Genomic DNA, 14,422 nt, shown 5'->3' with positions numbered 1-14,422 from the left:
GGAAGTCCCGACTTCCCGACCATGGCCCACCAAACAGGACTCCAGGATCCAGGCAGACACCTTCCCCCTCCCCAGCCAGCGGACAGACATGGGGAGGTCCCGCCCACTCGGCCACTACCATGAACGCCGCGTGGGGAGTGCAGCCTCTGTGCAGAGGCACCGCGCACTTGGTCCCCAGGCAGCGACCCACGTGGCCTGGAGCCAAGACGACAAAGCCCCGACTCCAGGAGGGCACCAGACACAGACCATCGGCCTGGGAACCCATCCCTTCCCCGAGCGGCAGGACAGTGGGCACACAGATGGGACACTCATGGCCACTTCTCTCAGGGCCCCTCTGTGAGGCCACAACATCCAGCCTGAAGGTGGGAAGGAGGGGAGACCTGCTTCTCTGTCACAACTATAGGCTGGCCAACCCCGACCACCAAGCATGTTTGCTCCCTGCCTGAAACCCGCTGTACCAGGGAGGCCAGCGTGCTCACTGAAAGCGAGCCCACATGAGCTGATGTTCCCGAAGTCATGGACAGGGAAATACGGGCAGGCCAGGAGGAGGACACAGTCATAACTGCAACAAAGGAGGCTTCTGAAATCACACCTACAGCACCAGACCACACGCCCAATCCCAAGCCGCCCCTTCGGGCTGCTCTGCGGACTTGGGTGCTGCACACCTCCTTGGTCACCTGCCTCAGCCTCCCCTCAGCTCAGGAAACAGGCAGCTGGGTGCCTGGTGGGCATGACACCTCACCAGGCACTGCGGAGGCCGTCCTCGTGGGCAGCGGGTAATGTTTGGAGAAAGGCCGGGAGAGGAGGCAAAGGGGACACCCACCCTGGACCTGAGGGGGCCATCGCGGAATGTCTGTAAATTCACTACCATCCGAGAGCTGGCGGTGCACAAACATTTACACACAGATGATGAGACGGACACCACAGGGCCAGCCAGCCAGCTGGGGGCCCACTCTGGCTGACTGGCAGGCGCACAAGTCCTCTGAGACGGAGCAGCCCGGGCAGCGCGAGGGCACAGCGCATAGCCCTGTGCTGGGGGTGACCTTCCAGGGGCGGGCCCTCCGGGACCCACACAGCGAGGGAGGTCAGCCGAGGGAAGGCCCTACACTGCGGCCATGTCGCCTTTCGTGCAGCAGGTAGGTTTTCTTACACAGGAAGAAAGCGAGGCCCGGGCTTGTGGGTTGTCGTCACCCCCCCCAGCGGCAGTGCCCAGGACAGGGGCTCCAGGCCTGGTGACCCCTCACCACACTCTGAGGGCACCCAGAGTGCACACCTGTGCTGCTGGAGGTTCCCCACAGAAGACGCCCCCCTCCCTCCTCAGGCCAGGGTGGAGGGGAAGCAGGCAGAAATCCACAGCTTTCTCCACGGTTCATGCCAGGAGAACCAGGAGAAAAAAGAAATGATGTGACAGAAAAAAGGGGAAGAGATACAGACAGACATTCCCCAGAAAAGGATACACAGACGCGGAAATGGTATCAACATTATTAGTGACTGGGAAAATGCAAATCGAGCCCACCACGAGAAGCTACTTGCATCCATTTGATTAGCAGAAATGAACAAAATTCTAACAATAATAAGAGTTGTGAAGGATGCAAATCAACTGTATCTTTTCTACACTGATGGTGGGAAGAAAAACTAGTCCACCCTTTGGAAGAGAACTTGGATTTCCCTGAAGTCGAACGCTTGCGCCCCTGACTCAGTAACTGCACCCGCAGCCTGTGTGCACAGGCTCGCACACCCTCTCCAGCTTCAGCGTGACGGCACAAACCTGAAACCACCCGGGGCCTGCCAGCAGGGCAGGGCTCAGAGCAGGACCGGTGACCCCAGACTGGTGGCGGGCTCCAGGCGCCTGGGCCAGGGCACCACACAGATGACTGTGCAACACTTTGCCACGGATTCTGCCAGGACACAGCTGAGCAATGGGGCGCAGAGACAGGCTGATGTACAACTGGCCAGCCAACTTACAGCAGACTTTGGTGAACAGGCAGGTGCCAACCCAAGATGCCTCATCCTGTTTTGTCCACCATTCCCAGCCATTGACGTGGAAGAAATGCAGAAAGCGCTTCGCAGATCCCACCTGACGCAGGGGTTGGAAGGATCGCCAATGTGGAGGCCACTCAGATGCAGAGACCCCGAGAGTCAGGACATCGGGAGAAGCCGGGCTCGGAGCAGAGTCAACACTGCTCTTGGAATGGAGCGCTACTGGCATTACCCTGAGAGCCCTGCCTTGGAGCAGTTCTTAGGAGAAACGCAACCCAGGGAGTGGGGCCAGGCAAGGTCTGCCCCGGTGGCCAGAGCAGCAGCGGCTTGGCTCATCCGGCCAGGCCAGGGTGGAAGCTATGCTGGGTCCCAGGTCCCCAGCACAAGGCTGACACTGACCAACTACAGTGTCCTAAGGAGGTCATGGCAGCAGGGGACACCACACCAAGTTGCTTAACCACAAAGAAAGAAGCTTCTAGAGAGTGAGGAGCTATCTTATCAAAATACTGAAGTACAAAGAAGTCCCATCTACAGGTAACAAGGGACTGCGGGGGACTGAGAACGCTGCCTCTGTTCACTGTGCGATAATTCATCAAGCCTGTACCCTCGCAATGCGTGCATCTGTGTGGATGTTACACTTCAATGGAAAGGCAGATTTGAAATGTATGCACTCTTGCACTCTGGAGGACAAATTAGGGAGAAAGAGGGACAGTTCTGCTACCTAAAAGGAACGGAAAGCTTGTCATCACTGAATACCATCAGACAACTTGTCACACTGTCCCCAAGGACAGCCAAGTGGGACGCCACATAACAGCCTTCCGTGTCTGAGATCTTAAGAGTGCAGAGGGCTTTAGGCTGGGGAAGGGACAGGGTGGGGGACAATAGCCAAATGGCCACATGGCTGAGAGGACCAGAGAAAGGACAGGCAATGGGGTTAACAGACGTCCCTCAGGGCAAATCCCCAGTCTGGGAGGACTGTCCTGGGAAGGACAGAGAGAGGGCTCCTGCCAAGAGGGACACAGGACACCTGGTGCCACTCAAGGAGACAGACCCATGACACTGTGGCTCGGCCACACAAGCGGCCACAATGCAAGGCTCCCAGAGCAGGGAATTCTGTTTTCTAAGCCAGGGTGGGGGGTGGGGATGGGCAGAGCAAGACACGCGGACACCAAACGCCTGGCCTGGCCTCTGCCCCACGGCACCCGGCAGTGCCCACACAGAGGCATCCTGAAAGCCTGGATTCTTCCCTCCCTGTCATTCCAGAAAAATGCGCCAGGGATAGAAAAACAGAAGAAATGGCAACACACATGTCCACAGCTGCTGCCAGGAGAGGGGAGACAGGGAAGGGACAGCAACCACAAGGCAGGGTTGCCCTCCAAATGCTGCTGTGTCTGCTCGACACCCCGACAAGTCTCTGGGCTCCACGGGATCCCGACAGGGCCCCGCCCCCCCCACCAGGTCCCACACTGACCCCTCTGGAAAGTCCTGCCGGGCTGCGTCAGCCCCAGGCACCTCCTCCCTTACACGCCGGGTGCCGACCAGGGACTGCTGTGGGGTGGTCCCTCCCAGCACGCATGGGCAGAGCAACTGAGGGTGGGGGGGCAGCAGGGCACACCCTGCAGAGGCACACACGTGCCCTTTCACGCAGGCTCGACCCTGCACGGAGCACTCAGCACTCAGGCGGTGCTCCCTCCAGGTGGCCCTGCCTGACCCCTTGCCGGGGAGAGGAGAACAAGGAAGTCAGTGGTCACCACGCCGGCACCCTGCACACCAAGATGATGAGGACCCTGCAGGGGTGGGCCTTACAAGGGGCTCAGACTGAGCGGGAGACCAGGGTGCCCATGGGTGGTGCCTCTGAAGGGCTGTCACGGACCCTCAATTACCCCACACCCCGGTGGAAGAGGGTGCGGTCTGGCTGGGAGGGCGAGCGCGTGGAGCAGACGCAGAAGGAGGAAGCCGCCCCGTCTCAGGGCCGCAGATGCAGGGCCCAGGCGTTCCAGCGGGGGCCGCACACATGGCCGCCTGCGGGAGGCGGGCGCACTGTGGGGCGGGGACGCCACATTCTGCCCGAGTGAGTGACCGCAGAGTCGTGTCAGGTGGCCCACACAGCTAGCTCCTCCTGGTCGGGAACACTGGTATTCCAGCCGGGCCCGGGACCTCACGCACTCAGACACAGCACCGGGCACACGCGCGTGACAAGTGGAGGCTGTGCCAAGACTGCCATTTTTATCCTGAAGCAAGAAGCTGCTCTGGGAGCCCCAGCACAGCGGAGAGGCCGTCCCTGCAGGTGGGCCCAGGCCGGGGAGGACCCCAGAGCACTGAGCACGGTCCCCACATAGCTTACAGTGGGGAGGCTGGAGCCCTGGGAAGGCCAGGACCCTCACGGTCACAGGTCACATGGAGAGAACAAGAAGGAAGCCTCAGGCCTCCTGCCTTTCTTCACACGTGACCAAGTGGAACAAGGACGACACAACACCCGCTGGTCGTCAATGGGTCTTTCCAGGCGGCAGCACCCAGACCCACTAATGGCTTCTGTCCAGCAGTGACCCCAATGGCCAGGAAGGACCCTCCCCACGTGGAGGCAGCCACAAGATGAGCGGCAGGCACTCAGCCTGGAACCTAGGGCTGACGGGGACCCAGGCTCCAGCGCAGCCTGTCAGGACAGAGGCTGCCATCCTGTGGGGACCACGGCTGCAATGGGAGCGGCTGGTTCTTCTCCCAGACCTCGAGCGTGTTGGGTCTCACGGGATGCTGAGAGGGCCAGCTGGGCATGCTGCGGTGTACACTGGGATGCTGTGCGGGGTTCAGGCCACCCATTTAACAGACAAAGTGTGGGCTGGGGGCCCCAGCTGCAGCATCGTCTGGGAACTTGTTACAAGGTCAGTGTTTCAGACCAGTCAGAACCTCCTGGGGAGGGGCCCAGCAGATGTGTGCTTTCACAAGTCCTGGAAGGGACGTGGCTGTGCACCAGGCCTGAGAACCACTGCTGGAGGGCTTTAATTGGAAGGCAGACAACCAGAGACCAGTCCCCAAGTCTCCACATTCCAGCAGTGTCACCTGAAACGAAGGACGTGTTTGGGGACGTCAGCAAAGTGGCAGAGTAAGGGTTTTCAGCTGTCGTCCCCCCCACAGAACATCGATTCAGACAACCACCCATGGACGAGGATAGGAAAAATCAATGGAACTAAAAGCAGGTTTTTTGAAACGATAAACAAAATTGACAAACCTTTAGCAAGACTAAGGATAAGAGAGAAGACTCAAAATCAGAAATGAAAGAGGAGACATTACACTGAATACCACAGAAATACAAATACTCACAAGAGCCTACCGTGAACAATTATACATCAACAAATTGAATACCCTAAAAGAAAAGGATAAACTCCTACAAACATACAACCTATTAAGAATGAATCAGGAAGAAATAGGAAATCTGAACAGACCAATAGCAGGTAAGAGACTCAATCAGTAATTAAAAAAAAAAAATCTCCCAACAAAGAAAGGTCCAGGACCAGACTGTTTCAGGGGTAAATTTTAAAGAGGAACTAATACCAATTCTTCTCAAATTCTTCCAAAATTGAAGAGTACTTGCAAACTCATTTTATGAGGCCAGCATAAACCTGATACCAAAGCCAGACAAGGACACCACGAAGAAAAGGAAATTACAGGCCAATATCCCTGATGAACACAGATGCAAAAATTCTCAACAAAATATTAGCAAGCCAAATTCAACAATATATTAAAGAAATCATACACCATGACCAAGTGGGATTTATTCTAGGGATGGTTCAACATCTGCAAATCAATCAATGTGATATACCACACTCATAGAACGAAGGATAAAAATCCTATAATTATCTCAATAGATGTAGAAAAAACATTCCACAAAATTCAACATTCTTTCATGATAAAAATTAATTGGTACCAAAGGGATGTACTTCAATGTAACAAAGGCCATATATGACAAGCCCACAACTAACAACATACGCAATGGTGAACAACTGAAAACTTTTCTTCTAAGATCAGGAACAAGACAAGGATGCCCTCTCTCACCACTTCTAGGTGACATATTATTGGAAGTCCTAGCCAGAGCAATCAGGTAAGAAAAAGAAATGAAAGGCATCCAAACAGGAAAAGAAAGCGTAAAATTATCTGTTTGCAGATGACATGATCTTATACATAGAAAACAAGACTCCACCAAAAAACTACTAGAACTAATAAATTGCAGGATATAAAAATCAACATACAAAAACAAGTTACATTTTTATACACTAACAGTGAACTGTCTGAAAAACAAACCAATCCCATCTACAATAGCATCAAAAACAATAAAATACTTAGGAATACATTTAACCAAGGAAGTAAAAATACCCATATACTAAAAACTATAAGACAGTGATAATAGAAACTGCAGAATACACAAATAAATGGACAGACATCCCATGTTCATGAATTGGAAGAAGTAATGTTGTTAAAATGTCCATATTACCCAAAGCAAACTACAGATTCAATGTAATCCCTATTAAAATTCCAATGGCATTTTTGACAGAAATAGAAAAAACAATCCTAAAATTCGTACAGAACCACAAAATACCCCAAATAGCTAAAGCAACCTTGAGCAAAAAGAACAAAGCTGGAGGCATCATACTTCCTAATTTCAAACTATATTACAAGGCTATAGTCTTCAGAACAGCATGACACTGACATAAATACAGACACGTGTATCAATGGAACAGAATACAGAGCCCAGAAATAAACCCATGCATATACAGTCTACTAATACTTGACAAAGATGCCAAGGATACACAATGGGGAAAGGACAATCTCTTCAATAAATGGTGCTGGGAAAACTAGACAACCACAAAAGAATGAAACTGGACCCCTATCTTTTACTATACACAAAAATCAACTCAAAATAAAGATTGAAACCATAAAACTCTCAGGGGAAAACTCCTTGACATGTGTCTTGGTGATGATCTTTTGGATATGACACCAAAAGCACAGGCAACATAAGCAAAAATAAACAAATGGGACTACATCAAACTGAAAAGCTTCTGCACAGCAAAAGAAACCATCAACAGAATGAAAGGCAATGGGAGAAAATATTTGCAAATTATATATCAAAAAGGGGATTAATATCCCACATGTATAAGGAACTCTTACAGTTCAATAGCAAAAGAATAAACGCCCAATTAATGTATGGGCGAAGGATCTGAAGAGAAATTTTTCCAAAGAAGAACACGAATGCCCAACAGCTACCTGAGAAGGTGCTCACATCACTCCTCACCTGGGAAATGCAAACCAAACCACCGCAAGCTACCAGCTCACACCTGTTAGGAGGGTTATTATCACCAAGACACCAGGGAGTGTGGGTGAGGACACGCTGTACACTGCTGGTGGGAGCGTAAACAGGTTCAGGCACGATGGGAAACAGTACGGAGGCTCTCCGAAAATTAAAACAGAGCTATGAGCCATACGACCCAGCAATCCCACTTCTGGGAATATGGCCAAAAGAAATAAAATCATTGTCTTGAAGAGATATCTGCAGCCCATGTCACTGAAGTGTTATTCAAACTGCCAAGACATGGGAACAACCTGCGTGCCTGTCAATGGACGAACGGAAAAAGAAGAGGTGATACATACATAATGGAATATTACTGAGCCATAAAAAGGAGATCATGTCATCTGTGACAATATGAATGAACACAGGGGACATTATGCTAAGAGAAATAAGCCAGACAGTGAAAGAAAAACACAGCATCATATCACTTATATATAAAAATCTGAAAAAGCTGAACTCATAGAAACGGAGGGTAGAATGGTAGTTGCCAGGGGCGGGGGGTGGGGGTGGGGGTGGGGGAGGGAGAAATTGGAAGATGGCAGTCAAAGCATACACACTTCCTGTTATCAAGTGAGTAAGATCTGGAGGCCTAACGTATAGCCCGATGACTGGAGTTAACCATAACGCATAGATTCTTGAAATCTGGTAAGAAAGTAGATCTAAGCGTTCTCACCAAAAAGGAAAAGAAAGATGAGCTATGCGGGTGCTGGATGCTCAGTTAGCTGGACTGTGGTGCTCATTTCACTGCTCACAGGTGAATAAGAACATCCGTTGTGTACCTTGCATACACAGTGTGCCAATCAGACCTCAGTAAAACTGGGGGGATGACGGAGTCTGCAAGCTTTCATTCTCTCACCTTTGAGTGCATAATGTACCGCTGTTATAAGCCGTTGTGAGAATTAAACAAACAAGCAGGAAAAGAATGTGGCACAACACAGCAGCTCAGCACCTGGCAGCCACCGTTTTCTCCTGAAAGGCATGTCAGGTAAAGACGCCTCTGCCCTGAGCAGGAGCTGAGAACGGCCACCCCGCCCCACCCCACAGCCCTGTTTTCCGGCCTGCCGTCTGCACTTTCAGACAGTGTGCTCACGCACGAGCACTCCCGGAACCCAGGGCAACTTTCTCTTCATCTACCCTTTTCCCCTCTACTTCCATTTCCCACACAGCTCATCTTCTCACTTAGTCTCAAGATGCTTCACTGTTTCATCTATGCTCTTTACAGAAGAGTCACCGCAAGTTCTTCAAGTAAGTAAATAAATGCATCCATGAGTATGTAAGAAAAAAAGGCCCTGGACCTGGTGAACCACCTAGGGCTCAAAAGCGGGGGCTCTTCCAGAAGCGGAGACGATATGGATGCCTCGTCTGCACCCTCACAGCAGCCCTGGAAGGAGGAGAGGGACACGGAAGCCTCATGGTGTGCACTTCCCCCTAAGCTGGCAGTCAGAAGTTATTTCAGATCCGCTGCAATCTGAAATTGGGACTTTCCACAAACCTCCATGCAGCCAGCAGCACCATAATCTGTTTTAATTAAATAAATTGGAAAAACAAATCAGGCCGAGATGTTGAACCAAGGTGGCACGCGCTGCATATTTATAGCCCATCGGCAGAGGAGGACTCGGGACATATGCTACCGACTTCTGCAGCCACTTTATTAAATGGAATAAATAAACCCCATGCAAAATGGCACAGACTTCACCAGATATGGGCCACTGGGATTCTCCCAAGCACAACACCTCCACTTTGTTTCACGGAAATGTTTTTGCGGGAATCAAAACATGTTCCCCATCAGAACGGAGTGATTAGGCTAAATGAGGGAGCTGTACGGACGCTAAAGAGCTAGATGCGATTTTCAGACTCCCTGTGCCACACCTGTGCTTCCCACTCCTTTCCCATCAGGGACACGTAGGTCCCTGCAGTGGCTCTGGGATCCTAGGAAAAGAGGGGGTAGGACAGGGTCCGATGACTACAGCCTGCACGCAAATCCACCCCCCCACACCTTTTTGTCAGTAAAGTTTTACTGGCACCCAGCCACACCCACCATTTACAGATGGCACACGGGTGCTTTTCAGCCACAGCTGCCGAGCTGAGTGGACGGGACCAAGACCATGTGGTGGCACAGCCCACACACAGCATTTACCGTCTGGCCCTGCACAGATGAAGCCTGCTGACCCCAAGTGAGAAGAAACGAGCTTGGGCGTGAGGCGTGGGTGGGACAGAGGCCAAGGAATACAGAGGGGCAGAGAAAGGTGAGAGAACAGAGAGAATGAGGAAGGGAAAGGAAGAGGCTAGAAATGAAGGGAAAAAAAGAGGTGTGTGTGGGGGGGAAGAGGTGTGGGGGGGGAAGAGGTGTGTGTGGGGGGGAAGAGGTGTGTGTGGGGGGGGAAGAGGTGTGGGGGGGGAGAGTTGTGGGGGGGTGAAGGGGGGAGAGGCAGAGAGGCCAGTGCGCCCACATCCATTAGCACACCCAGTGCCCACATGGCCAGTGACATCCCCTCCCTCTGATGTCCCTGGTCCCTCTTCCAGACCAGGGCCACACAGACAGAGGGGGCAGCCTGTTAACCTGCTCCGAAACCCGGCGGGTGGGCTGTGGGGTGAGCTCCCTGTGGCTCTTTATGGCAGCTGAGCAAACGGGACTCAGGCCTCCAGGGAGCAAGTGGTGCCCCGCTGCTGGCCCTGTGCCACGTGCACACCCAAATAGTGCTCCTGTTTCAGCACGAGTGACAGATGAGGTGTTTGGGAGGCACTACGGAAAGTGTGGGCAGTTCTGAGTTTCTGATACATAAATAGTCTGTTTAATGACTGGAGGAGGAAAACCCGTCCCCCTCCAAAGCCTGGAGGGCACCAGCATGGCAGCCTGCAGGTCCTGGGGTCCAGCATGTGGCCGCCATGACCTGGAGGGTGAGGACAAAACCAGGGATGCCTCCCAGCCTGTGCCTTTCCTGGGCGTTGCAGGACTGGACCAGCGCTAGGCGACACCTGCACAAGGCCCGTGATGGCCCCAGTCCAGCTGGCTGGCTCCCCTCACTGAGCCGCAGGCCCCTCCCAGGGCTGCCCGGAGGACCGGGCAGAGGGCCTCCCTGCCCGCTAAGGGGCCCCCTGAGACAGGAAGGCACAGCCAAGGTGACAGCCTCAGGCTGGTGAGCGGGGTGAGCGCCCAGGGCCTGTGCAGGGAGGTTTGGGGCTGTTCCTGGAGCGCAGCCCCCACCGAGACAATGAGTGCTCCAGAGACGGCGTGGGGAGCTGGCGGGAGATGCAGGCTCAGAAAGACTGGTCTCCCTGCGCTGCTCTGGGTGGGCTCAGTTTCCTCAAATGCAAAAGTCAGACCCAGTCCCAGCTCCTGAGCGGCTGGCTCGAAGATGAGGGGGGTTGCCCGTTCTCCCTAACTCAGCCTCCTCCCAGGGTGACAACCAATCCAGGGAGCTGTGCGGCCCGGGGCAGCCTCAGCATGGAGGGCCACAGGCACGCGCTGTGGGCTGGCCAGGTGGTGCTGGGTAAGACAGAAGGTCTGGACCGAAGCTCGACCCTTCCCTTTCAGGGCTGCACACTTTCCAAGATGCTCACGGAGCCCCCCCCCCAGAGACCACGTGAGAACAGCCACGACGCTACATGTGGGGTGCGCCCGGGGAGCAGGTCCCGCGCTGCTGCCGGGTTATGGGCTAATGCATGGGAATAAGGCCAACACTCCCTGCGGCCCCCCCACAGCCACACCAAACTCTCACTTACAGAGGCACCACCCACAAACTGGAGAGCCCTGTGCTACGTGTGTCCCCTGCACTCACTCCTGTGATGCTTTCAAGTGTTTGGGAGAAACCCCCGGCCAGTGATGAGGTGGCCACTGCTCCTGCTGCCACAGACCCGGGCCCCACCTGTGACCACAACTAGACGCCAAGAGTGATCCGACCTCTCCACGAGGATGACGTTCATCACTGAAAAGTGACCGAGAGCTGATGGTAAAGCTACAAGCCCCACTCATTCCCTCAAGCCACACCCATCCCAACCTACAGGCAGCAGCCATCTGCGCCTTGTCGTGGGAGCACTGTGGACCCTGCACAGGACACGGTCACCACCCAGCCGACCCAGGACCCCTCACCACACCCTGTACCGGGGCCCAGCCACATCACCAGATGGTCCCCTTCAGCCTCCCGTGGAGGCAGCTTCTCCCCAGCCAAGCAGCCGGGCTCTGGGCAAACTTCACAGCCCTGCCACATGGCTGTTCCCACCAACTCCTCATTGGCTGGGAGCTCCCGGGGCCTGTGCACAGCGGTGCCTGGCACAGATCAGGTCAGGGGGTGATGGGGGGTGGACGAGGGGAAGGAGCAGGAAGGAGGACCCAGGGAGAGGGTGGGGGAGAAGACAGAGGGGAAGGGGCAAGAGGGAGGATGACATCCTTCTCCCAGCTCAGTTCCAACAGAGAAGGGGTCTCCGATGAGCAGGGGAAAGAACCCAAGCTGAGAAGTCTGTCCCCTGCTCCCTGGGTACAACCCCCACCCCACCCTGGCTGACAGCAAGACCAGTGGGCTTTGTCTGCTGCCACCTGGTGGATGCCGGGAGGCGCACAGCTCTCAACAGGAGTGGCCCCAGGCCTCTGGGCAGGGGTCCAGGCCTCACCCCCATGGGCACAATATTCTAGTCAGTACCCCGACTTCCAGAAGGGGGTGGGGCTGCTTATTTTCAATACCTGAAGGCTCTCAGCCTCTCTTCACCCATCTGCTGATGTTCCAAAAAGGCCAGGAGACTGACCAGCTGGCCTGGCCTGAGAATGCCTGCGGCCACCTCCCTATGCTTCCCCCCTCTTCCCAGGCAGCTGCTCAGGCCAGGGTGGGGCTCTTGTGGGAGTTAAAGGGGGCCTGTTGTGCAGAATGGGGTGCAGAGGGTGTGTGGGGAAGAGCCAGATGGCCAGAAAACAGGGTCCCACCCACAGACCCCAAGAGCCATGGCCCCTTGGTCAGGGGATGGCTTTTCTGGGGGGGCCGGGGTCTCCTCTCCAGCAGCTGCGTGCTCAGCAGGGCCAGCACCCAGAGCACTGAGGCTAGGTTCTGGGGCAACCCGAGCCCCAAAGACACAGGGTTTCAGGAAGCAGGGGCAGTGTGGCCTGCGTGGAGGGGAGCAAGCCAGTAAAGGGCCGGCCTGCTTCTGGAGGAGCCTGTGAGCAGCAGTGTCCAGGAGGAAATGGGAGTGACGGGAGCCCCGTGTGGACGGCACACGAGCACCCATGGCCATGACCAGCACAGGTGGTGAAGCCAGCCGAGCATGGGGCATCTTCCACCTCCCAGAATTCTCCCGTCACTCCAGGAGGAGGATGGAAAGGCTAGGGGACCGCCCACTGCACTGTGATCATGAAGGGGAGACGTGGGGTTCCTTCCCTGTTGACACGGGGACCGACCCAAGCAAGCTGGGACAAGCGGCCCTGCACAGGTGGCAGGGAAGGCGGAGGGGACGCCAGGGCCCGCCCATTGCACGCCACTGTGTTTCTGAGTGGCATCAGCGGGAGGGCTGTGGCCAGATGTGTGGGATGAGCGACGGAAGATACAGGGACCACGCTAGGCAACGAGCTCTGAGGACACTGATGGCCCCTCATCACCAGGCGTACAAACACCTGCACATATGGCACAGGAGGTGTCAGGACTGTCAGCCTCGTAATGAACAGATTAGAGTGCACATGGCACACACACAGAGAAATAGTTCAATGTGAGAAACGCCGGGCACGGCTGGCAGTGTCGCAGGGAGCCTGCCCTGCACACCTCTCCTCGTTAACGCTTCACATGGAGCAAACGTGCCGCCATGCAGTGGCTACTGATGCATCGTATGGAGAAGAGCAGCTCGGCGCAGCTGGGGCGGCCTCAAAACCCGGCTGACGGCCGTGCAGCAGCTCCCCCCGCCCGGCCCCGGGGCCCCCTCCTGGCTGGGAGCACACAGCCAGGTGGCTGAGGGGGCGGTGGGCGTGCACCTCTGCCCCTGCCGCCCGCATGTCCACCTGCCACTGCCCCCTCCCCCCTCACCTGTCCCCCCCACCTGCCCCTCCTCACCTGTCCCCCCCACCTGCCCCTCCTCACCTGTCCCCCCCACCTGCCCCTCCTCACCTGTCCCCCCCACCTGCCCCTCCTCACCTGTCCCCCCCACCTGCCCCTCCTCACCTGTCCCCCCCACCTGCCCCTCCTCACCTGTCCCCCCCACCTGCCCCTCCTCACCTGTCCCCCCACCTGCCCCCCCACCTGTCCCCCCCACCTGCCCCTCCTCACCTGTCCCCCCCACCTGCCCCCCAACCTGCCCCTCCTCACCTGTCCCCCCACCTGTCTCCCCACCTGCCCCACACTCACCTGCCCCCCTCCTCACCTGTCCCCCCCTACCTGCCCCTCCTCACCTGTCCCCCCCACCTGCCCCTCCTCACCTGTCCCCCCCACCTGTTCCCCCCCACCTGCCCCTCCTCACCTGTCCCCCCACCTGCCCCACACTCACCTGCCCCCCTCCTCACCTGTCCCCCCTACCTGCCCCTCCTCACCTGTCCCCCCCACCTGCCCCTCCTCACCTGTCCCCCCCACCTGTCTCCCCACCTGCCCCACACTCACCTGCCCCCCTCCTCACCTGTCCCCCACCTGCCCCTCCTCACCTGTCCCCCCCACCTGCCCCCCCACCTGTCCCCCCCACCTGCCCCTCATCACCTGTCCCCCCCACCTGCCCCCCCACCTGCCCCTCCTCACCTGCCCCCCCACCTGCCCCTCCTCACCTGTCCCCCCCACCTGTCCCCCCACCTGCCCCTCCTCACCTGTCCCCCCCCACCTGCCCCCCCACACCTGTCCCCCCACACTCACCTCCATGTCGGAGCTGTGCGCATGCACCTTCTGCACCATGTCCTCAGCCTCGCGCACACGCCGGGTCAGCTGGGGTGAGTACTCGGCTGGGGTGAGCTCGCTGTCGTAGGACCCCAGGATGGCGCGCATGCCGTCCCGCTCCTGTGGGCACAGAGGGCAGGTGGTCAGGCCCAGGATGGGCAAGGGGTGGCGGCATGACGCTGGAGGGACACGTGTGACGCAAGATGCCATGTGGAGACAGGAGCAAAGTGTGGGCGCGGGATCAAGTGCAGGGAGCAGGCTGTCATGGGGGCTC

At 56.2% G+C, this 14,422-nt stretch overlaps 1 protein-coding gene across 6 annotated transcripts in view; it reads right to left on the bottom strand.

The window, feature by feature from the left end:
- Positions 1–14,422, bottom strand: part of MAD1L1 (mitotic arrest deficient 1 like 1) — a 283,750-nt gene that overhangs the window by 108,489 nt on the left and 160,839 nt on the right. For all 6 annotated transcript variants that reach the window (XM_088798795.1, XM_088798799.1, XM_088798796.1 and 3 more), the window contains one exon: positions 14,128–14,268. In XM_088798795.1, the coding sequence (XP_088654921.1) occupies positions 14,128–14,268 (141 nt within the window). The remainder of the gene's footprint in view (positions 1–14,127; positions 14,269–14,422) is intronic.

This window comes from Rhinolophus sinicus, chromosome 5 (genome assembly GCF_057876585.1).
Source record: "Rhinolophus sinicus isolate RSI-liver-muscle chromosome 5, RSI-T2T, whole genome shotgun sequence".
Taxonomy (NCBI): Eukaryota; Metazoa; Chordata; class Mammalia; order Chiroptera; family Rhinolophidae; genus Rhinolophus; species Rhinolophus sinicus.
This window is presented reverse-complemented; position numbering and strand designations above follow the sequence as displayed.